Source organism: Rhinoraja longicauda, chromosome 42 (assembly GCF_053455715.1).
Source record: "Rhinoraja longicauda isolate Sanriku21f chromosome 42, sRhiLon1.1, whole genome shotgun sequence".
Taxonomy (NCBI): domain Eukaryota; kingdom Metazoa; phylum Chordata; class Chondrichthyes; order Rajiformes; family Arhynchobatidae; genus Rhinoraja; species Rhinoraja longicauda.
The window spans coordinates 11,354,942-11,378,473 of NC_135994.1; the positions used below are offsets into that span (position 1 = coordinate 11,354,942).

Consider the following 23,532-nt stretch of genomic DNA (forward strand, 5'->3'; position numbering starts at 1 on the left):
TAGCATTCAGTTTGATCACTGTAATTAGACAAAACTTCAATAGTTAATCTCTTGAGTTGGGGAAAACCAGATATCTTGGACCAAATTTAATATCATTAAAGTTCAAAATAAACATTTAAATCTGATCAAGAAAAAAAATTGCATTTAAAGTACCAATTAAAGATTCTGCAGTGTATCATTTTTAAAATGTGTGTCATATTTGTACATTGGCAGAACCATCTTGAAATTCATGGTGCTGAAATTTGAGCCAATTGTAAAACAATTTCATTCATAAGTGGAATAGAGAGCTGTGGCAACCATTATGAAGTGGGCTGAGGTGAGACCTCAGAGGTTTATAAATTCATGAGGGGTATAGAGAGGATAGCTAAACTCTTTTTCACAGGGCAGGGGAGTCGAGAAATAGAGGACTTAGGTTTAAGGTCAGAGGGGAGAAATTTAAAGGAGATCTGAGGGCTAATTTTTTTCACACAAAGCGTGATGAATGTCTAGAGCCAAACTGCCAGCACTGGTGGTAGAGGTGCGTACAATTACAATGTTTGAAAGGGTTTGAACAGGTACTGGGATAGGAAAAGTAAGGGATGTGGGTTTAATGCAGGCAAACAAAGATTTGCATAGAGAGACATCACATTCAGCATGGATGAGGTGGGCCTTGTCAAGTCAAGTCAATTTTATTTGTATAGCACATTTAAAAACAACCCACATTGACCATAGTGCTGTACATCTGATTAGGTTCCAATGGAAAAAAAATGAAACATACAGTAGCACGCAAACAGTTCACAGCGCCTCCTCAATGAGCCTCAAACGCTAGGGAGTAGAAATAGGTTTTGAGCCTGGACTTAAAGGAGTCGATGGAGGGGGCAGTTCTGATGGGGAGAGGGATGCTGTTCCACAGTCTAGGAGCTGCAACCGCAGAAACTTGTGTCAGTTTCTATGCTGCACAACTCTATGATTTTATTAAAAAGTGCAGAGGATTTTTCTGATGCAGGTTGTGTGAAATTCCTACAGTTTGGGCATGTCATTCTCTGTTGTACCTAACATTCTGCATGGTTTAGGGAATGCAAGGGGGAAAGAGACCCCACTTGGGTTTTGGGGCAGCTGGGAAGTGGGTTTTCAAGACAGCGCAGAAAAGTGGGGAGGGGAAAGGATGAAGTTTAGGGAGGGTGAAGGATGATCAGCAATTGGGGAGTGACCTTGAATTGGTTTGATTCTGGGGAAAGGGGAGAGTCGGCGAATGAAGTTGAAGAAGGAAACTGAGAGGGCTCTTTAGGGATGGGAGAAACAGAAGTAAGGATCAGGGTTGGAGTGTGGGCAGGAAAGAGGTGTTTGTGTCCATATAATCTGTAAGTGTTTGTACTTTCAAGTATTTGTGTGGACATACACAAAAGCCATCCTGCTTGCTGAGACCAAGACCTCATTCTGCCAATGTGGTCTAAAGCGGCCATTCCATATTCAAAGAATTCATGTGCAGATATCTTTCAACTTCTCAGAATTGGAGTGCCAACAATTCATCTTTAATCCCAAGGAACGATAAAAAAAAAGAGATGTTGGAAGTATTGAAAAATCTTGCACTCGGGTCTCCCATGACAATATTTAGGTCATGTTGTGGTGTTGTCTCTAACTCGGCCTGCAGTATGTGGTAGAATTTGCCCTTTGTTACTTCTTCACTGACATGAGCATTGAATCAGGGTGACGTTGCTGTGTTTCCCTTTCTTGCTGGTTCGTAAGTCTGCTGCTTTCATTTTAAAAGAGGTTTTCGAAACAGCGTTCAAGAGATTGCAAATTCCATTTTATTGCTAAAAAATGCAAACAAATTTCTAGACTATTTCCATTCAGTTATCCACAAAAACACCTTTTTTGGACAGCATAAATTAATCATCATTTGTAACCTCTGTGCCTGTAACATGTACCATTTCTCTCCTAGAAGAGTGGGTGCGGCCAATAATGAAGCGGGAGAAGCAGGTCCTACTACACTGGGGATATTGCCCTGACAGGTATGTATCTGCACTTTGTGTCACATTTCAGCAGTCACATATTTTATACCATGGTATATACATATACCATGTATATTAAAAAAGGATATATCAGCTGCATGGATCAGGGACTAGATGAGTTAAAACAGCATCAAACTAAAATTTGAGTTCTTAATCAAGCTTGCATTGCAGGACTCGTGCATTAACTGGCTAGTGTTCATTAGATGATGTGTTAAATCCAGATCCTATCTGTTTACTCGTATGCCCAATACTATAATGAGATATAAGCAACTAATTCTTTACTCTGGAAGGTTGAGATGCTTAGTCACGAGTGCAGAGGAAGTGTAGCAAGGGGCTGAGGATACATCCTTGCGAGGCACTAATGTTGAGAATTTTCAGGTGGATATTTAGTCGCCTTTCCTTACCGATTGCGGTCTGCGCGTCAGGAAGTCAAGGATCCAATTGCAGAGTCTGACATGGGCGTCCTTGTTATCTAGATGTTTAGAGATGAGTTTTGGGCCAGGGAGGTGGCACCTGACGTGGTTCTGTTGTGATAGGAGGTGGATTTCAGTAGACCAAGACTGCCTGGGAGGCTGGAGATGATGTATGATATGACTAGACTTATAGCACTTCGTGATACGTACTCTCCCCTCTCCATGACTCTCTCTACACCAACAACTGCACCTCCACGGACTCCTCTGTCAATCTCCTGAAGTTTGCGGATGACACTACCCTAATTGGACTGATCCAGGATGGGGAGGAATCTGCCTACAGATGGGAAGTGACACAGCTGGCGTCCTGGTGCCATCGCAACAACCCGGAACTCAATGCTCTTAAGACAGTGGAACTAATTGTAGACTTTCGAAGAGATCCCACTCCCCTCCCCCCACTCACCATCAACAACACCATAGTCACATCTGTGGAGTCATTTAAGTTCCTTGGAACCATCATCTCCAGGGACCTTAAATGGGGGGCCACCATCGACTCCACAGTCAAAAAGGCCCAACAGAGGATGTACCTCCTGCGGCAACTGAGGAAACACAATCTGCCACAGGCAGTGATGGTCCAATTCTATATTGCTATCATTGAGTCCGTCCTCACCTTCTCCATCATGGTCTGGTTTGGCTCAGCCACCAAGCACGACATCCGGAGGCTGCATCGGTTCGTTCGCACAGCTGAGAAGGTTGTTGGCTGCAACCTTCCCCCCATTGACGAACTGTACACTGCAAGGGCCAGGAAGCGAGCGGGCAAGATCATCTCTGACCCCTCTCACCCTGGCCACAAACTCTTTGAAGCACTTCCCTCTGGAAGGCGACTCCGGACTGTCAAAGCAGCCACAGCCAGACATAAAAACAGCTTTTTTCCACGAGTGATAGTTCTACTCAATAACCAAAGTCTGTAGTCTCTTTTTTGCTCTGGTTTATTTTCACCCACATGTTTAGACCGTAATGGTGTATCCTTGTTGTTTTGATGTGTTTATGCTTTATTCTTAATTGTTAACTGTATGTTTGTGTTGTCATTTGTGAGCGGAGCACCAAGGCATATTCCTTGTATATACATACTTGGCCAATAAACTTATTCATTCATTTATGGTGGATGCCAGAGCCACTGGACTGTAGTCATTAAGGCATGTCAGCTTGTTTTTCTTTGGCACTTTGATGATAGTGGTCCTAAAGCATTCGGGAACCACAAATTAGTGTCGGGAGGGGTTAAAGATGTCTGCAAATACTCCTGTCAGCTGGTCTGCTCAGGCTCTGAAGATGCAGCCGGGAACTCGATCTGGGCCAATCGTTTCCATGGGTTACCTCTCAGGAAGGCTGATCTGACATCTGCAATGGTGACCATTGGTACTGTTGGGGCCATTGACTTCATTTCGCTAACCTTCTGTTCAAAATGATCACAGTATTGAGTAGGCCCATTTCTTCTCTCCAGAGATGCTGCCTGTCCCACTGAGTTACTGCAGCTTTTTGTGTCTATCTATAGAATGTAACAAGCTGATCAGGGAGGGATGCGTCGGTGCCAGTGATATTGCTAGACTTTGTTTTGTAACCCATTATAGCATGAAAGCTCTGTATGCCAAATGGAATTTCTTGTATGTTGCAAAACATACTTGGCTCATAAAGTATGATTATGATTTTGATGAGGAATTCTGAAGTGACAATATTGGGTTTTTTTTATGACATTGAAGTTCTTTTATTGTGTACCTCCAGTTACGATACATGGATTGCAGCCAGTGAAATTGAGGCACCAGTTGAGGACCCTCCACCAACTGAACGTCCCCGGAAGGTTTGCAGATCTATAACTGCTGATATGTCAAAATACATACATTTGAATTATTTGTTTCAAGGAGAATTCAGAAGACTTGTCACAATTTTTGCCACAGCTCTATTGCTGTGGTCTGTGCATTTATGTGGCTAATCTAATTCAACTACTAATTGTTGACTCCCCCCCACCAAAACAAGTTATTGACAATGGGAGACATTGAGCAACACAAATTCTGTAAACATCTATGCCGGGTGACTGGAGGACAAAAAATGTGGTACATTTGTTCCAGAAAGGTGGCAAGGATAAGCCAGGTAATTGCTGGCCAGTGAGTCTAACATCACTGTTAGAGACATTATTGGAAAAACACTCAGAGGAAAAGGATTAATCTGCACTTGGAGAGAAAGGATTGACAAGGTTAACAAGGATAGTTAGCATGGCTTGAAAGGGGAGGGTTAGGGTCTCCTGCGTGATTAGTAGTGGAGCGGAGGTTCACTTGCACCTCCTCCAACCTCATCTACTGTATCCGTTGTTCAAGGTGTGAACCCTTGTTCATCTGTGAGACCAAACATAGATTGGGCAATTGTTTTACTGAACACGTTCCACCTAGCACACAGCTAACAATGGCCTGTTTCCTTTATGATCGTTACTTTCTTGTATATCTTTCATTTGTTCTATATCCCTCTACATATCTCTCGTTTCCCTTTCCCCTGACTCTCAGTCTGAAGAAGAGTCTCGTCCCGAAACGTCACCTATTCCTTTTCTCCGGTGATGCTGTCTGACCCGCTGAGTTACTCCAGCTTTTTGTGTCTAATCTGTGTGATTAGTTTGATATAATTTTTTTTTAAAGGGAACTAAATGCATTGATGAAGGTAGTGAGTTTCCCAATGGGGTCCAGGGCAATTTAGCAAACTGGATCCAACATTAGCGTGGTGATGGGAGGCAGAGGGAGATGGTCTAAGATTGAAATCCTATGACCAATAGTTTGCTGGTGATAGATACAAAATGCTGGAATAACTCAGCAGGATAGGCAGCATCATTGGATAGAAGGAATGGATGACGTTTCGAGTCGAGATCCTTCTTCAGACCTCGACCCGAAACGCCACCCATCACTTCAATCCACAGATGTTGCCTGTCCTGCTGAGTTACTGCGTCTATGTTACTGTTGCCTGTCCTGCTGAGTTACTGTGCTGTGTCTATTTTCAGTTTAAACCAGCATCTGCAGTTCCTTCCTACACATTTAGTGTGCTGTGACCCTTTCTATATGTTATGCACATTAATGATATCAATATGAATGTAGGAGGTATGATTAGTGAGTTCACAGATGATATAAAAGTTTGTGATGTTGTTGGTAATGCGGAGAGTAGCCTTCGTCTACAGAATAATATTGATAAGTTGGTAAGATGGAGAGTGGTGGGAATGGGGTTAGGTTTGGTGACCATGTATGGTTCGGAGTGCAGGTAGAGCCACGAACTGTGATAGTGGTTAGGGGTGCAGCTGAAGCCAGAGATGGATAATATGGTTAGGTGTGTGGTTAGAGCCAATGGCAAGGAAAAAGGTTTGGTATGCGGCCAATCTTGGTAACTAGAGACTGGAATGTTGCCATGGGTTTTAGCGGTCTTTGAGTGCAGGTCGGGCAAAGCACATATCTTCAAGCTCATCAGAGGAAGGAAGGTTAGGAGTGAGTGGGGATTGGCTGAACAATTAGATTGGAAGATTGGTAAATTGGACAATTAGTCAATTTAGCATCTGATATACGCAAGGCTTGCTCAAGGGGTATGGCCCTATCAAGGGAAGTATCCTGTGAGAAAAGTGCGAGTCTTTGGCTGCGAGTCCAGGTACAGCTCCTGAAGGACCGTGTTGGGAAACTGGAGAAGCAAGTGGATGACCTCGGGTTCGTCCGAGAAACTGAGTCGTTCCTTGACAAGTCCTTCAGTGAGATTGTTACACCAAAGGTACTGGAAGAGAGAAGGTGGGTGTCGGTGAGAAAGGGAAGGAAACATGGAGTGCAAAGGTCCCTGGGTGTTGTGCCTCTTGAGGACAGGTTCACCCACTAGGAAGCTGTCGGGGAAGAAGATGTTGCCACACTGAGCGGCAGACTGGTTTGCGAAGCAAAACGTGCTGTTGAGCCAAAACCAAGGAGGCCGACGTCAGGCAACGCCATGGTAGTAGGAGACTCTACTGTGAGAGGTATGGACAGGGGTTTCTGCGGCAACAGGTGGGATTCGAGGATGGTGTGCTGCCTCCCTGGTGCCAGGATCCAGGATGTCATGGACAGAGTGCAAAAAATCCTCAAGGGCAAAGGTGAACAGCCAGAAGTGGTCGTGCATGTTGGCACAAGCGATGTCGGAAAGAAGGGGATGAATATTCTGCAGCGTGACTTTAGAGAGCTCGGGGAAAATGCTGAAAAGCAGGACCTCCAGGGTGGTCATCTCCAGTTTGCTTCCAGTTCCTCGTGCTGGTGAGAGCAGGAACAGGGAGATACAGGACCTGAATGTGTGACTGAGGAGCTGGTGCAGGGGGCAGGGATTTAGATTCTTAGATCACTGCGATCTGTTTTGGGGTAAGGGGGAACTGTACAAAAGGGACGGATTGCACCTTAACAGGTGGGGGACCAGCATTCTGACGGGCAGGTTTGCCACTGCTACACGGGTTTAAACTAAATAGGGGGGGGGGTGTCAAATGGGATAGTCAAGGATGGAGTTAAAGGGAAAGAGAGTAAAGGGATAGTTAATGACCCCAGAATTAACGGGAAAGAAAACTCACAAAGGGATAGGAGAGTATGGCCAAGTGTAATAGGGATCGATGTGAAGGGCGAGATGAGTAAGGAATTAAAAGTATTGTATATGAATGCGCAAAGTATAAGAAGTAAAGTAGATGAGCTTGAGGCTCGGTTAGAGATTGGTAGATATGACATTGTGGGGATTACAGAGACGTGGCTGCAGGAGGATCGGGCCTGGGAACTTAATATTCAGGGTTACACATCCTATAGAAAGGACAGGCAGGTGGGCAGAGGCTGTGGGGTAGCTCTGCTGGTGAGGGGTGAAATTCAGTCCCTTGCGAGGGGTGACATAGGGATTGACGAGGTAGAGTCACTGTGGATTGAGTTGAGGAATTGTAAAGGCAAGAAGACACTAATTGGTGTTGTCTACAGACCCCCAAATAGTAGCCCGGATGTAGGGTGTAAGATGCAGCAGGAGTTAAAACTGGCATGTAAAAAAGATAATGCCACTGTGGTGATGGGGGATTTCAATATGCAGGTAGACTGGGAAAATCAGGTTGGTTCTGGACCCCAAGAAAGAGAGTTTGTTGAGTGCCTCCGAGATGGATTCTTACAGCAGCTTGTAATGGAGCCTACCAGAGAAAAGGCAATTCTGGATTTAGTGTTGTCCAATGAACCAGATTTGATAAGAGAACTCGAGGTAAAGGAGGTAGTGATCATAATATGATTAGTTTTAATCTGCAATTTGAGAAGGAGAAGGTTAAACTGGAAGTGTCAGTGTTGCAGTTGAACAAAGGGGACTATGAAGGCATGAGAGAGGAGCTGGCCAAGGTCGACTGGAAAGGGATCCTAGCAGGATTGACAGTGGAACAGCAATGGCAGGAATTTCTGGGCATAATCCGGAGGATTCAGGATCATTTCATTCCAAAGAGGAAGAAAGATGATAAGGGGAGTAAGAGGCAACCGTGGCTGACAAGGGAAGTTAAGGATGGAATAAATCTAAAAGAAAAGATATATAACACAGCAAAGAGTAGCCGGAAGCCAGAGGATTGGGAAACTTTCATAGGACAACAGAAGGTAACAAAACGGGCAATACAGGCTGAAAAGATGAAGTACGAGGGGAAGCTGGCCAAGAATATAAAGAAGGACAGTAAAAGCTTCTTTAGATATGTTAAGAGAAAAAGAGTAGCGTAGTCAAATGTGGGTCCCTTGAAGGCAGACACGGGTGAAATTATTATGGGTAACAAGGAAATGGCAGAAGAGTTGAACAGGTACTTCAGATCTGTCTTCACTAAGGAAGACATAAACAATCTCCCAGATGTACTGGAGGACAGAGGATCTAGGGGGGTAGAGGAACTGAAATAAATTTTCATTAGGCGAGAAATAGTATTGGGTACACTGATGGGACTGAAGGATGATAAATCCCCTGGGCATGATGGTCTGCATCCCAGGGTACTCAGGGAGGTGGCTCTAGAAATAGTGGACGCATTGGTGATCATTTTCCAATGTTTAATAGATTCAGGATCAGTTCCTGTGGATTGGAGGATAGCTAATGTTATCCCACTTTTCAAGAAAGGAGCGAGAGAGAAAATGGGGAATTACAGACCAGTTAGCCTGACTTTGGTGGTGGGAAAGATGCTGGAGTCAATTATTAAAGAGGTAATAACGGTGCATTTCGATAGCAGTAAAAGGATAAGTCCAAGTCAGCATGGATTTATGAAAGGGAAATCATGCTTGATTAATCTGGAATTTTTTGAGGATGTGACAAGTAAAATAGATGAAGGGGAGCCAGTGGATGTAGTGTATCTAGACTTCCAGAAAGCCTTTGATAAGGTCCCACACGGGAGATTGGTGACTAAAATTAGAGCACATGGTATTGGGGGTAGGGTGTTGACATGGATAATAATAATAATAATAATTCATTTATTTTATATAGCGCCTTATCGGGTGCTCAAAGCACTTTACAAAAACAATCAACATAAAAACAAACAGACAAACTATCCTAACGGAAAAGCGGCGAATAAACAACGCCAGCGTCCTCTCACGTCAGGGTCCGGCAGTAGACAACAAAAAGCACAGGACACACACATACAATTTTTACACAAACAGCCATCACAGTGATTGCTCTAGGCACACCCTCACTGTGATGGAAGGCAAAGTCTTATCTCCTCCTCATTCTTCTCCCGTGGTGCCACGAGGTGATCGAGGCTCCCAACTTTTTGAAGCCCCCACCGGGCGATGGAAAGTCCCAGGGCCGAGCCGAGCAGGCCGATGAAAGTCCTGAGCCCCCACCGGGCGATGGAAAGTCCCAGGGCCGAGCCGAGCCGAGCAGGCCGATGAAAGTCCTGAGCCCCCACCGGGCGATGGAAGGTGCCGCGGCCAGGCCACGCAGGGCGATGAAGGGCCTGCGAGCGGGTCGATCGTACCTCGCGCTTCGGGGCGGTCGAAGCTGCTACGGCTGGAGCTCCCAAAAACCGGTCGCCAGCCAGGGACCTGCGAACTCCCGATGTTGCGGTCTGCAGGGCCCACGGCCGAAGCCTCCGAGATGGTAAGTCCAGGCCCTGCGACCGGAGTCTTCAAGGTCGATCCCAGCTGGAGGCCGCCGACTCCACGATGTTAGGCCGTAGCGCCAACGGAGATACGACACGGTAAAGGTCGCATCTCCGTTGAGGAAGAGATTAGAAAAAAAGGTTTCCCCCAACCCCCCCACCACCCCCCCACATACACAGAGTTAAAAATAGAACAAATCGTACATTAAACGATGACAATAGACAAAAAACAAAAAAAAGACAGAGAGACTGCCGGTGAGCCGCAGCTGCAGAACACAGCCACGCCCCCTTGATTGGACAATTGGTTGGCAGACAATTGGTTGGCAGACAGGAAGCAAACGGCGGCAAAAACAAGGAGACAGATTATTATCTCAATGGAGTTAGGTTAGGTAAGGGGGAGGTGCAGCGAGACCTGGGTGTCCTTGTACATTAGTCACTGAAAGTTGGCGTGCAGGTACAGCAGGCAGTGAAGAAAGCCAATGGAATGTTGGCCTTCATAGCAAGAGGATTTCAGTATAGGAGTAAAGAGGTTCTTCTGCAGTTGTGTAGGGCCCTGGTAAGACCACATCTGGAGTATTGTGTATAATTTTGGTCTCCTAATTTGAGGAAGGACATCCTTGCAATTGAGGCAGTGCAGCGTAGGTTCACGAGATTGATACCTGGGATGGCGGGACTGTCATATGAGGAAAGATTGAAAAGACTAGGCTTGTATTCACTGAAGTTTAGAAGGATGAGAGGGGATCTTATAAAAACATATAAAATTATAAAAGGACTGGGCAAGCTAGATGCAGGAAAAATGTTCCCACTGTTGGTCGAGTCCAGAACCAGGGGCCACGGACTTAGAATAAAGGGGAGGCCATTTAAAACTGAGGTGAGAAAAACCTTTTTCACCCAGAGAGTTGTGAATTTGTGGAAATCTCTGCCACATCACTGGATGGATTTAAGAGAGAGTTGGATAGAGCTCTAGGGTCTAGTGGAATCAAGGGATATGGGGAGAAGGCAGGCACGGGTTATTGATAGGGGACGATCAGCCATGATCACAATGAATGGCGGTGCTGGCTCGAAGGGCCGAATGGTCTCCTCCTGCACCTATTTTCTATGTTTCTATGAGTTTGAGCAAGATGGAGGGAAGTGTGTGTGTGGGTGACCGAGAGCGATGCAGATTCAAGTGAACGTGCATTTGCCTATGCATGTGCCCACCTATTTGTGAGTATTAATACCCAGGCAATCGTAACTAATCTCCAATTCCTTGCCACTCTGGCAGGGCCTTTTCTGTGAAGCTTCTGTGAGAGCTTGTTTGCAGGTACTACCGCATGTTGAAAGAAACCATAAATAGGCATCGTGCACTGGTGAGATGAAGTTAGGGAGTTTGTGGACAATTCCAACAACAACAAATCTTAACATAACTCCTTGGTTATTAGAGCTCAGGAACTCGGATGGCTTTGTCATCAATATCACCGCACTAAGTGAGAAATGAGAGGCAGGAAATGGCCAGTTTAAAGATCAAAACATTGGGTAAACCTGAAGGCACAAACTGAAAATGGATGCCATTTTAACAGAGTGAACTTGCCCATCAAGAATGAGCCAGCCCAGTGTTTCAGCAACTTCCCCCATGGAACGCACAGAAGCCCTGCATAAACAATGATAGTGCTCATCACCTGTACTAGCTACAGGATTGCATCTGTCCCATCTAGGTGTAGGAGTTGGTCATTTGCCCCTTCGAGCCAGCACCACCATTCAATATGATCATGGCTGATCATACAAAATCAGTACCTCGTTTCTGTTTTCTCCCCATATCCCTTTATCATTATCCCTAAGAGCAATATATAACTCTCTTGAATACATCAAGTGAATTGGCCTCCACTGTCCTCTGTGGCAGAGAATTCCACAACCCTCTGGGTGAAAATGTCTTTCCTCATCTCAGGCCTAAATAGCCTACTCCTTATTCTTCGAAGGTATTTATTCACAAAATGCTGGAGTAACTCAGCAGGTCAGGCAGCATCTCGGGAGAGAAGGAATGGGTGACGTTTCGGGTCGAGACCCTTCTTCAGACTGAAGTTACTCCAGCATTTTGTGAATAAATACCTTCGATTTGTACCAGCATCTGCAGTTATTTTCTTACACTACCCCTTATTCTTAAATTGTGACCCCTGGTTCTGGACTCCCCCAACATCGGGAGCATTTTTCCTGCATCTAGCCTGTCCAATCCCTTAAGAATTTTATGTTTCTATAAGATACCCTTTCATCCTTCTAAATTCCAGTGAGTATAAGCCCAGTCGATCCATTCTTTCATCATATGTCAGTCCCGCCATCCCGGGAATTAACCTGGTGAACCTATGCTGAACTCCCTCAATAGCAAGAATGACCTTCCTCAAATTAGGAGACCAAAACTGCACACAATAACATTTTGTTGGTTCTTTGGTTTTCTAATCACTTCTCACGTTTATCTTTTAGCCCCCGAACCCTGGCGTTTCAGAGCACACACCATGTCCATACCTGTCACTGTCCTCGTTTTGCACGTTCCCTGTAGGTTACTGAATCCCAGGTGGCATACTCAAGGAAAACCTTCAAACCTCCACGCATTTCCTCATAGATTAGGCCAGAAATACATTTGATGCCACCTCGGCGAGCCAAATGACGTATGGTAGGTTTAGTGAAGCCTTGGATGATGTCACAAAGAACTTTACGGTGCCACTTTGCACCCCCCTTGCCCAGCCCCTTTCCACCTTTTCCTCTACCTGACATGATGCCAGATCGCTGGTTCACAAGTGGGAAAACAATGTACTCTCAAACTTATAGGACCGCCTTAGAAGAAGTTGGTACCATGGATGACATTGATATGCCAATATCATCTATGAAGAACAATATTAGCTCTGGATAAATGGGCATTGGTTGATGTTGGAGGTGTTGATTGCAGCAAAGTGTTTGAGCGGTGTGCCGCAGTCCGACTGTGAATATTATTTTCGAGAGATTGTCCCGTTAATTGTTTATGAGCCTTCAGAGTTGGATAAAAACTACACACTGTGAGTAAACAGTGCCTGTTGTTATTCCCCCCAATGTGGTTGAAAATATTGCTCATGACAAATTTTGGGCTTGCACTACGTCACCCATTCCCTTTCTCTAGAGATGCTGCTTGACTCGCTGAGTTACTCCAGCATTTTGTGTCTACCTTCCTTATCTGTTCTCCCAGTACTATCTGAGCTTTCAGGAAAGGATTCCTGTATTCACTTGCTCTTACATTCTACACAGATTTATGGACTGATATTCAAAACCAACTACTTCCTCTTTGTCAACAGGTCCATGCTAAGTGGATAATGGATACTGACACCTTTAATGAATGGATGAATGAGGAAGATTATGAGGTGAATGATGACCGATCCCCTGTTGTACGAAGGAAAAGAATTTCAGCCAAAACGTTAACGGAAGAGGTAAATGCACAGTTTTATATTGTACCTTTTAATTGATTTGAGACAAGTTTAAGTTTCATTGGAAAGATTAGCTTTGTTACATGTGTGTCTTTTAAAAAAACATGTAAGTTTTTTAACGTATGTTCTTTTTGGTTATGTTTAAATGTGAACGTATTTTGACAAAAGTATACTGATGAATGTTTTCAGAACAGGCATTAGCTGTTTCCTATTTGAAAGCGATGGGAAAGTAAAATCATTTGATTTGGGTAAAATCATTTGAATTTGGGTAAATTTTTAAATATATATTTGGACAGGTCTTCTTCTTTCGTGTCCATCATCCATGTTCCAAATGTTACATCACTGTCATCGTCCGTCCTGAAAAGGACACAAGCTTCCGGCGACAATCAGTGGGAGCCATCACTTGTACAGTAGATGATGGTGGTAGCGGAATTAGCTCAGGGCACTTCCAGTTTCCGTTTCCAGTTTCCGTAACGCTTCTGCTATGGGGTACATGGTTAGATAAGGTTGAGAGGGATATCAGTCAATCGTGGGAAGGTGGGACTATCTTAGATGAATATCTTGTTTTCAGCATGGACAAATTCTGAAGAGCCTGTAAATGTGTACCAATTCAAAAGTTTCAAAATCAGGAAAAAGCCCATATTCAACTCATTTTCCTAACAGAATTCAGAATTCATTTATTTCTGATATCCAGGGTTTAGCATCTCCAATAAGTTTAATTCAGTAACTTTCTTAATTTTGTTCTCTCTTTAGTTGATATCAAAAGATTTTTTTTCCCTCTCTGACATTCATGAATCTTTGTAACTCCCTGCCTCCAAAAGCTACAGAAGCAGGGTCTTTGATTTTTTTTTTGGCAGAAATAGATAGGTTCTGGATAAGAGGTGGGGGGAGGGTAAAAGGGAATGCAAAGTTGAGGTTGCAATCAGATGAGCCATGATTTAATTAAGTAATAGTGCATGGGAACAGTGCCTTGAAGAGATCAAGAAGGGTCCCAGCCCGAAATGTCACCTATCCATGTGCTGCAGAGAAGCTGCCTGAAGCCGCTGAGTTACTCCAGCACTTTATGCCTTTTTAATAGTGCAGGCTCCAGGGGCCAAGAACTTTATTCCTCTGCCTAACTTGTACATTCATCTATTTTCTGGCTGAAGCAGCTTCAGTATTCGGTATTTAGAAAGAGTTCTTGTCTGAAAATATCTAAGGTTATGTTTTGGTGATTTGGTGCTTTTAGTGTAATTGAGATTTCATGGGGATGTATGGATATGAATAACCCTTTAAATATTCATTCAAAGGTGCACAGCCCTGACTCGGATAGAAGAGATAAAAAGGGAAGCAGTCATAAAAAGAGGAAACGTTCCCCCTCACCTTCTCCGACTCCTGACCCCAAGAAAAAGAACACCAAGAAAGGGTGAGGCACTTCCCTTGTTTTTCAACATTGGTTCTTTAAAATTGGAAATGTTAAGTTTTGTATGAATTTAGTGGATGAATTTAGTGGGCAAAATGTAGAAAGGCATGGCAGCATTTCTGTCTACCAGGCTCCTGGACCATGGAAGGAATGACATTTTTTTGTTAATAAAACAGATTAGGCATATTGCAGACTTAGAGTCATACAGCATGGAAACTGGCCCTTTGGCCCAACTTGCACATGCCAACCAAGATGCTCCATCTAAACTGCCTGTGTTTGGCCCATTCTTCTAAACCTTTCCGATCTTGTCCAAATTTCTTTAAAATGTTGTGATAGTACCTGCCTCAACTATCTCCTCTGGTAACTCATTCCATATGCCCACCAACATTGCCCTTCAGGTTCCTATTAAATCTTTCCCCTGTCACCTTAAACCTTTGTACTCTGGTTCTTGATTCCCCTACTCTGGGTAAAGGACTGTGCATTTACACTATCTATTCCTCTCGATCTTACACACCTCTATAAGATCACCTCTCATCCTCCTGTGCTCCAAGGAATAACGTCCTAGCCTGCTCAATCTCTCCCTATTGCTCAGGCCCTTGAGTCCTGACAACATCCTCGTAAATCTTCTCTGCACCCGTTCCAGCTTAACAGGCTGGAACATCCTTTGACAGGGTGACCAAAACTGAACACAATACTCCAAATGTGGCCTCACCAATGTCTTGTACAACTTGCATTACTCAAACGTTTACTACGTTATGAATCACTTGAGCAATGCCATGTAACAATTACAAATCTATGTCCTTGTTGCAATTGCCTCTTTTACATTACATATGTATTAAATCAATAGCTTTGTGACCTGAGGAGAATGAGGACATTTGAAGAAGTGTCAAGTTTTCATTCAGTGTAATGTTCTGAAAAGATATCTGAATCTGTCCAACCTTGCTACTCTGAGTTGCTGAAGAGCTAGCTCATCACTGTCTTTGTATGTTATGCATATTCTTAAAGATTACAGCAGCCTAAAGTGTGGTATGTACTAAAAAATAAGAATTTTCAATTATTATAATAGAATGGAATGAGTGGATCCTGGTCCAAGTAAGGTCTCTTCAAAACAAAAAAATAGGTGTTTTTTTGAAAAGTGAAAGGAGTAATTAATATTTTACTGGGAACGTGTTGTGTTCAGGTTATTAATACACTGAAACAAGAAAAGATCATATGCATCCAACACGCACCCATTCCTTCTCTCCAGAGATGCTGCCTGCCCCGCTGAGTTACTCCAGCATTTTGTGTCTCCATTCAATTTAAACCAGCATCTGCAGTTCTTTCCTACACACTTCTGAGTATATCTACACTGTGTACATCACCTTCTCCCATCACAAATCATTATTTAGTTAAAATGGAAAACCTTTACTGTTCATGTTTTGGCAACTATTCTTGTCCTTCAATAAACAGGTGCTTGGTCATCATTCACCTTGCAATCCTCATTCATTGTCCATTATCCGTGTACCTGACAACAAAGAGAAAATATAGTTAGAACAGCAATTCATAAACCTATATAGAAAGTAAGAGGAATTCTTAACTGAAAGCTCGACAACTGTGACAACAAGATAAGGAACCCTTTTAAGGAACATGGTATTATTCTTCCTCCCAAAATGGACCACCTTGTGTTTCTATATTGAATTAACAATAGATGGCAAGAAATTAAATGATGTTGGTCGTCTAAAATATTTTTAAGAGGCAGTAAAAATACAAGACAAAGATTATGAGTGATAAGAAATATGGGAACTAACTAAATTTCTCAAAATATTTTTGCTGGAGTAAGATCCTTTTGGTCACCATTTTGCTTTGCTACTAACCAGATGATACTAAAAATAAGATTTCTATTACCACAAACACACAAAAAAAATCTAAAATGACTCAGATTCTCAATTCTCTTGGAAATTAGATTACTGTTTTGGAGGCATGCCTCTTCTGAAGTACCTATGGCTTGGTTTTGCTTCATTCCTGAAGTTTGCTTTAAACAAGGCTGCTTAATTTTGGGGTATTGTTGAATAGACAATGCCTGCTCACTCAAGAAAATTGAGTTCTCAACTGTTTTAGGTTTGGATTTATTATTATCACGTGCACTGAGGTACAGTGAAAAGCGTTGTCTTGCATGCTATCCAACAGATCACATATACTATACCTAAAAACAATCAGGTCAAACTCAAGTACAATAGGTAGAGCACAGATGAAGTGCAATTACTGGACAGCAACAAACTTAAAAGTGAACACTTTAATGATCTTTCTGTTTACAGATTTGGTAACAGGAATGGAATACAGATTGAAATATCAAGCCCAATTATTACTGCCACTAAATCAGATTTTGTTCTCGTTATGTTGATCCCTGGGTTGCTTATTGATTTTATGCATAATTAAATTTTGCAGTTCTATATGTTTTCCCATCAAAACAGAATCTAATTTTCCTTGACAATCATAGTTTCCACCATCCACTTCATTGATGATATACAAGGGATGCTTTTCCTAAAAAAAAATTCTGTCCCATGCCATTCATGCCAGCTCACTCCATCCTTTGTTATACCTTGTTCCAGTGTTATTCCATCTGTCTATCTCTTCCCCTTTGAGGTTTTCTTTGAGTATCTTTAAGTGCTGTTTTTTATTCTCTCAACATCTTTCTCCTGATGTCTGTCTGGCTTTCTTATTCTGCCTCTGCACCAATCATGCGATGTTATCCTCCCTCCTCCCCATTCCTCCCGCCACGCCTTACCCTAACCCTCCCTCCCTCCCCTCCCCTCCCCCCCGCCCCTCCCATCCCATCCCCTCCTCACCCTCCCTCCACCCCTCCTCACCTTCCCCTTCCTCCTCACCCTCCCTCCACCCCTCCTTCCCCTCCCTCCTCACCCTCCCTCCAGCCCTCCTCACCCTCCCTCCAGCCCTCCTCACCCTCTTGCCTCCCTCCTTCCCCTCTCTCTCTTTCCAACTATTTTCCTTGTTTTGTGTTGTCACTCGCGCACTGAGGCTCATTCATTCTTTCTTCCGCCTGACCCCACTTTAGCCCGATCAATTCGAAAACTTGATGAGAGCTGATGTATTCAGCTGAAAGGATCAATTTTATCGTGAAACCGAAATGAAGGGTGGAATAGCATTCGAGGATAGGGAAATAAATTTGATATTTTTGCTTTGTAAGTTCAGCTGAACCCATGCCAATTGAATTCAAAGTGAAGAAATTGTGTTCTTAAAGGCAAAAAAAGGTCCAGTGTGTTTGGGGTAAACAAACAAGAAATTACTATTAAAAAGGAAAATGCTGAAAATCCTCAGTAGGGCAAGCTGCATCTCTGGATAGAGAAGCAGAGTCAATATTTCAGATTGACATTGGATAAACCAAACAATAGATTGGGTGACTGCCTTGCAGAATGTCGCCATTTGGTCTTCAAGAGTGACCCTGAGCTATTTGCCTGTCACTGTAACTCTCCATCCCACTCTCACTGCACCTTCAGACTTGTACGCTGTTGCAATGAATCTTAACTTCAGCTCAAGGGACAGTATCTCGTCTTTGTTCAAGTATATTTGGACTTAATGAATTCAACTATTTCAGATAATCATCTTTTCAAATCTGAATCAGAACTGGCTAATTCTGTTTCTCTCTATACTGATGTTTAGATATACAGCGCGGAAACAGGCCCTTCGGCCCACCGAGTCTGCACTGACCAGCGATTCCCGCACATTAACACTATCCTACACATACTAGGAACAATTTACACATACACTAACCCAATTAACCTCCAAACCTGCACGTCTTTGGAGTGTGGGGGGAAACCGAAGTTCTCGGAGAAAACTCACGGGGAGAACGTGTAAACTCCATACAGACAGCACCTGTAGTCAGGATGGAACCCAGGTCTCCGGCGCTGCAAGCGCTGTAAGGCAGCAACTCTACCGCTGTGCCCTGATGCTGAGTATTTCCAGCATTTTCTTGTTTTACTTTCAGATTTTCAGCATCTGTGTTTTTGTGTTTGCTTTTTGATTGTGCAATTACTCTTTTCTGGTTTAAAGTGGAAAATTCTGTGTACCTCACTTACACCGTAGCATTTCCTTGAAGCTAGCAGGGTGACAGTTTTGTCCAATTGTATGAACTATTAAGCCCAGGCTTTGAAAGGGGCTGGTGCCGAGTAAAAAAAAATGCTCAAACAAAAGAAACTGGATTTCAAGGTGAAGTATGTAATTTTTCACAATGCTTTAGTTTTGTTTCAAATCTTGCATTCGAAATTTCGATCACTGTTCATAAAATGACAGTCAAAAAAGACCTGAATTTTTTTAATATGCTTTTATAGCCTTCCCTTTTGAGAATGTAACTTGGCTGAATGCCAGTGAGTAAACATGAAATGACACACACCTGCAGAAAAAAAATGTTGAGGTGGAACAAAGTTACATGTCACCAATCAACTGGAAGAAATTTCATGGAAATAATTTGTGACATCAAATCAAAGGATAAATAAATGTTTTTCTAAATGACAGAGTTCAGGGAGTATTGAGGTGGACGTCCCTGAAGCAGACAATTATTTTTCTATAATTTAGCAGCAGCTTGGAATAAAGGCAGACAATTTGAAGTGAGGAGTATACAACACAAAGAGCTTGTAATAGAGGCTGTGGTTCCAGGCAGAGAAAGCAGGGTATGTGCTCTAAAATGCATGGCACCAGCAAACAGGACAGTCCGTGGGAGAAAATATATTTAAATAGCCAACTGGGGTGTGGTCAGGGGGAGAGAAAAAAAATCATTTTGTAAGCTGAGAACGTGTTTGGCAAAAAGCTAAGAGCAGGGCGTAAGACCAAGTTTTTAGGTAGGCATGGCGAGAAACTTTTGTAAATGTACTAACTATAATAATGACATTGACATAGATCATCTTTTAAATTATCAGTTGATTCCCACCTTGGGTTGTGAGGGCAGCAGAACAGTTGTAAAATCTCAATCAAGTTGGATAAGACTGAAGTTTGAAGGGCAAAATGATACCACAGCTAGTGGCAAAATGATACCACAGCTAGAGGCCTGCAATTACAACATCACAAATACATTCTGACATAGGATTTTCCTATTCTAGCGTTTATGCAGAATGTACTTCCATTGTAAATTAACATTTTTGCATATGACTTGTTTGTCATATCAAAACCATGAAACGTCTTTACCTTAAAAGTGTAAATTAAAAACATCTTGATTGGAGGAAACAATCTGTTAAAATTTCTTAAATTTTTCACTGAAAAAAATCAAAAAGGTCTAAATGAAGAATCAACACCAGTTGCAAAACATTGCATCATGTTCTCATTTTTTTTCTCACGTTATCATTCACCCAGTGACATAATAGAGTAGTGCTGGCTAATGAAACTTGTTAAATTTTGTTACACTTTTCAACTGACATCTTCTTGCACTTAGACCAGTCCACAATGCTAAAAGTCAAACATTGTACAGCTCTTAAGATAAATCATGGGATGTGTTTAAATTTTCAGGAGTTTTGGTAGAAGAGCAGGTAGTCAGGGTGGTGAAGGTGTTTGGTACACTTGCCTTCATCGTCAAGATATTGAATACAGGAGTTGGGATGTTATGTTGCAACTATACAAATGGTTGGAGAGACAACACTTGGAGTACTGTGTGTAGTTCTGGTTGCCCAGCTATAGGAAGGAACTTATGAAGCTTTAGTTTAATTTGGTTTAGTTTATTATTGTCACGTGTACCGACGTACAGTGAAAAGCTTTTTGTTATGTGCTGTCCAGTCAAAGAAAAGACTATACATGATTCCAATCAAGCCATCCGCAGTGCACAGATAAAGGGTACAACATTTTGTGTAAGATAAAGTCCGATTACAGTTAATTCAAAGGTCTCCAATGAGGTAGATGGGAGGGCAGGTTCGCATTCTAGCTGGTGAGAGGATGGTACAGTTGCCTGCTAATGGCTGGGATGAAACTGTCCCTGAATCTGGAGGTGTGTATTTTTAGAGTTCTGTTCTCTTGCTTGATGGGTGAGGGAAGGAAAGGGAGTGAGCGGACCGGAGGAAAGGGTGAGATTGGTCCTTGATTATGCTGATGGCCTTGCCAAACCATGCTGTAATGCATCCTGATAAAATGCTTTCTATGGCGCATCTGTAGAACTTGGTGAATGTTGTCGTGGACATGCCGAAGGAGTATAGTAGGGGGCTGACAATGCATCCTTGCGGGTCACCAGTGTTGAGGATTATTGTAGAGGATGCTTTGTCACTATCCTCACTGATTGTGGTCTCTTGGTCATGAGGTCGAAGATCCTCAAGGCCACTGGATGGTCATCATTAGGGATGAGATCTTGCTTTTCTTTGGCACTGGAATGGTAGAAAAAGAACAGAAGATTCATGAGGATGTTATAGGGGCTGGTGGCCTTGAATTATAACAAGATGCTGTATAGGCTGGGACTGTTTTCACTGGAGTATTGGAGGTTGAAAGGTGACCTTAGACAAAGTGGCATTGATAAAGTGGATGGTCACAATCTTTTACCCAGGGTAGGGGAGTTTAAAACTAGAGGGTATAAGTTTGAAATAAGATGGGAAAGATTTTAAAAAGGTAATGTTGGGCAACTTTTTCACACACTGGATACAATGGCTACATTTGAAAGACACAACTGGAAAGGAACCCCTGAGAGACAGTGATCATCATATGATGGAATTCAACCTGCAGTTTGTCATGTCAGCCCTGCTAATGTATTCACAGCACCCATTGTCAGGCACGCTGTTTCCAGGTAGTATTGGCAGCAACTATTTGTATGCACTCATGATGCTCACTAGACAATCATACAGAAAGAACAAACAAGGTGACTGGGGGACACAATTAGAGTTTTTAACATTTTGTGAAAATCATATTTCATGCTCCTAGCCTGTTAGTTGCTCATTACAGCTGATGACGCAATATGTTTACAGCAAACAATACAATGCCTTTATAAGTGGGACGGGAGATCAACATCAATTTTTTGCCAAAGGCTTGGAATACTTTGAAAACTGCAGTAATTTATGTAACGCCTTGCAATTTAAACTGATGTGCGCAAAACAGACAGGGTGGGGCGGGTATACCAATTACAGCCAGTCGCTAAAGCAAACCGCTAGCTCAGTTTTTCGTTGGACATCAAAGCATGGTGCAGCAGCAACCGACAGTTCAAGTCTTGAACTCGGGCGCAATGATTGACCTTTCAGCTTTTTCCTTTGGGTGATTTCATTTCAGGAGCACATCCATGAGATTGCACATGGTAAAACAGCCAGCCAATTTGCTGGATTTTAATATCGATGGTGTTTCTGCCAAGATTGAAAAGTTCTTGAGAAACTATTGCAGGAGACAATAGGGTTCAACTAGAATATTATGTCGATCCAAAAATTGAATTCCTGCATATGCTGAAGCCCAAAATATTTTGCATTTTGTATTAACATTGAAAGTATTTTTATTCACATGTTGTGACCCTGAGCACTTTGTCAGCTAACAGCAGATTTGTTTCAAATTTAGTAGAACACTTTCTTCTCTTGTGTGTCTGCTCCCTCTCTCATACTCTCTTTCCAGGCACATTGTTTCCTTCCTTGCTTTTTCAGTTCCCCCCTCCTCTCTCACTCCATCTCATTCTCTTTGTTTTACTTTCTCCCTCTCTCTCCCCCTTCCTCTCTTGTGTTCCTACTTTCTCTCTTTAAAACAATTCAACTACAGAAAATGTCCTGGTGGCAAAGGCAGGCCACTACAGTTGATCACAATTTCAGATAAAGGGTTGAAATTAAATGATTTTTGAGGAATCGCAAAGTCACAGTTAATAGAAAAGCAACAAAAACTCTCCTTATCCATAATATCAAGTGGGTCATCATAGAATATCAAGGAATATAAAATTTGAGATGATTTAGGTTTTCTTTTCTGAGTTTATATTTGTATTTGAAACTGAAAGGTGTTGTCAAAAAGTATTGCTTTATCCTTGCTGCAAACCCAAATAATAGTATAGGTCTTGGTGCATTCATGTTATTGCTTTTCCATTATTTATTTTAGATGTGCATAAATAGAAAATAATACTACTGTATCTGTTTTTACTATTTCTAATGCATGGCAAAATCTGTAAGCACTAGCCAGTGGAAACATATCAATGCTATACTTGCATGGAACCCAACATCTTTGGGAGGGAAGGCACGCTGAGGGGGGAAATGCAAATGGCAGGAAAATTCCAATACTTAAGCCTCGGTTTTTGAAAGAGATGGGTCTATGGCTGCAAAACCTTTTGAACAGATTGAACTAGGAGGTTGTGGGCAACTTTCTGGGTAAGTTGAAAAATATCGTTGTGTTTGTGATACTTCAGATCTTTGGGTTACCAGGAAACAAGATGGTGACCAAACATAATTTAAAATATACCAAGGCTCCATTTGGTCTGGTGTTGCTAGTTCCATTTCTGGTAGTAGGTTCTTGTATGTTATTTGTGTATCTGCTTACCACCTACTCTTTCATAGGAATTATGTACAAATGCTGTTGCCATTTAATCTATTTTTAAGAATGAATATTTAAATTAATTAGATGCTCATTTGACATGTTCATGTGTGTGATGCTTTCAATTTATAAATATGCAGAGTAATACAGTTAGATTCCAAGAGTAACCTTTGTGCCCTGGGCTTTCTCCATTGCCAGAGTGAGGCCACATGCTAGCACTTCGTATTCTCCTGGATAGCTTACAAACCAAAGATATGAACGGTGAATTCTCAAATTTTAGGTAATCTCACAATTTCCACCCCCTCTCCCTTTTGCCTCACCTGGACCCGCAGCTATTTTTCCACCGTCCCCATCTAGATTCTTTCCTCTGCCTTCACAATTCGCAACTCTTCAACACACCTTCTGCTTCAACCTATGTCCTTAGTTTCAACCATCTGCCCATCGAAATCCCCCCCCCCCTCGCCTGTGTCCACCTATTACCAGTGACCATTTATTCACAAAGTGCTGGAGTAACTCAGCAGGTCGGGCAGCATCTCGGGAGAGAAGGAATGGGTGACGTTTCGGGTCGAGACCCTTCTTCAGACTGATGTCAGGGGGGGGCGGGACAAAGGAAGGATATAGGTGGAGATAGGAAGATAGAGGGAGATCTGGGAAGGAGGAGGGGAAGAGAGGGACAGAGGAACTATCTAAAGTTGGAGAAGTCAATGTTCATACCAAGGGGCTGCAAACTGCCCAGGCGAAATATGAGGTG

General features: G+C 42.7%; 1 protein-coding gene across 7 annotated transcripts in view; it reads left to right on the plus strand.

Annotated features, from left to right (window-relative positions):
• smarcc2 (SWI/SNF related BAF chromatin remodeling complex subunit C2) overlaps positions 1 to 23,532 on the plus strand; it is a 124,772-nt gene that overhangs the window by 24,621 nt on the left and 76,619 nt on the right. For 5 of the 7 annotated variants that reach the window (XM_078431602.1, XM_078431600.1, XM_078431606.1 and 2 more), the window contains exons 7-10: positions 1,922 to 1,991; positions 4,181 to 4,256; positions 12,800 to 12,931; positions 14,218 to 14,333. In XM_078431602.1, the coding sequence (XP_078287728.1) occupies positions 1,922 to 1,991; positions 4,181 to 4,256; positions 12,800 to 12,931; positions 14,218 to 14,333 (394 nt within the window). The remainder of the gene's footprint in view (positions 1 to 1,921; positions 1,992 to 4,180; positions 4,257 to 12,799; positions 12,932 to 14,217; positions 14,334 to 23,532) is intronic. The other 2 variants (XM_078431603.1, XM_078431607.1) reach the window with 1 other exon arrangement.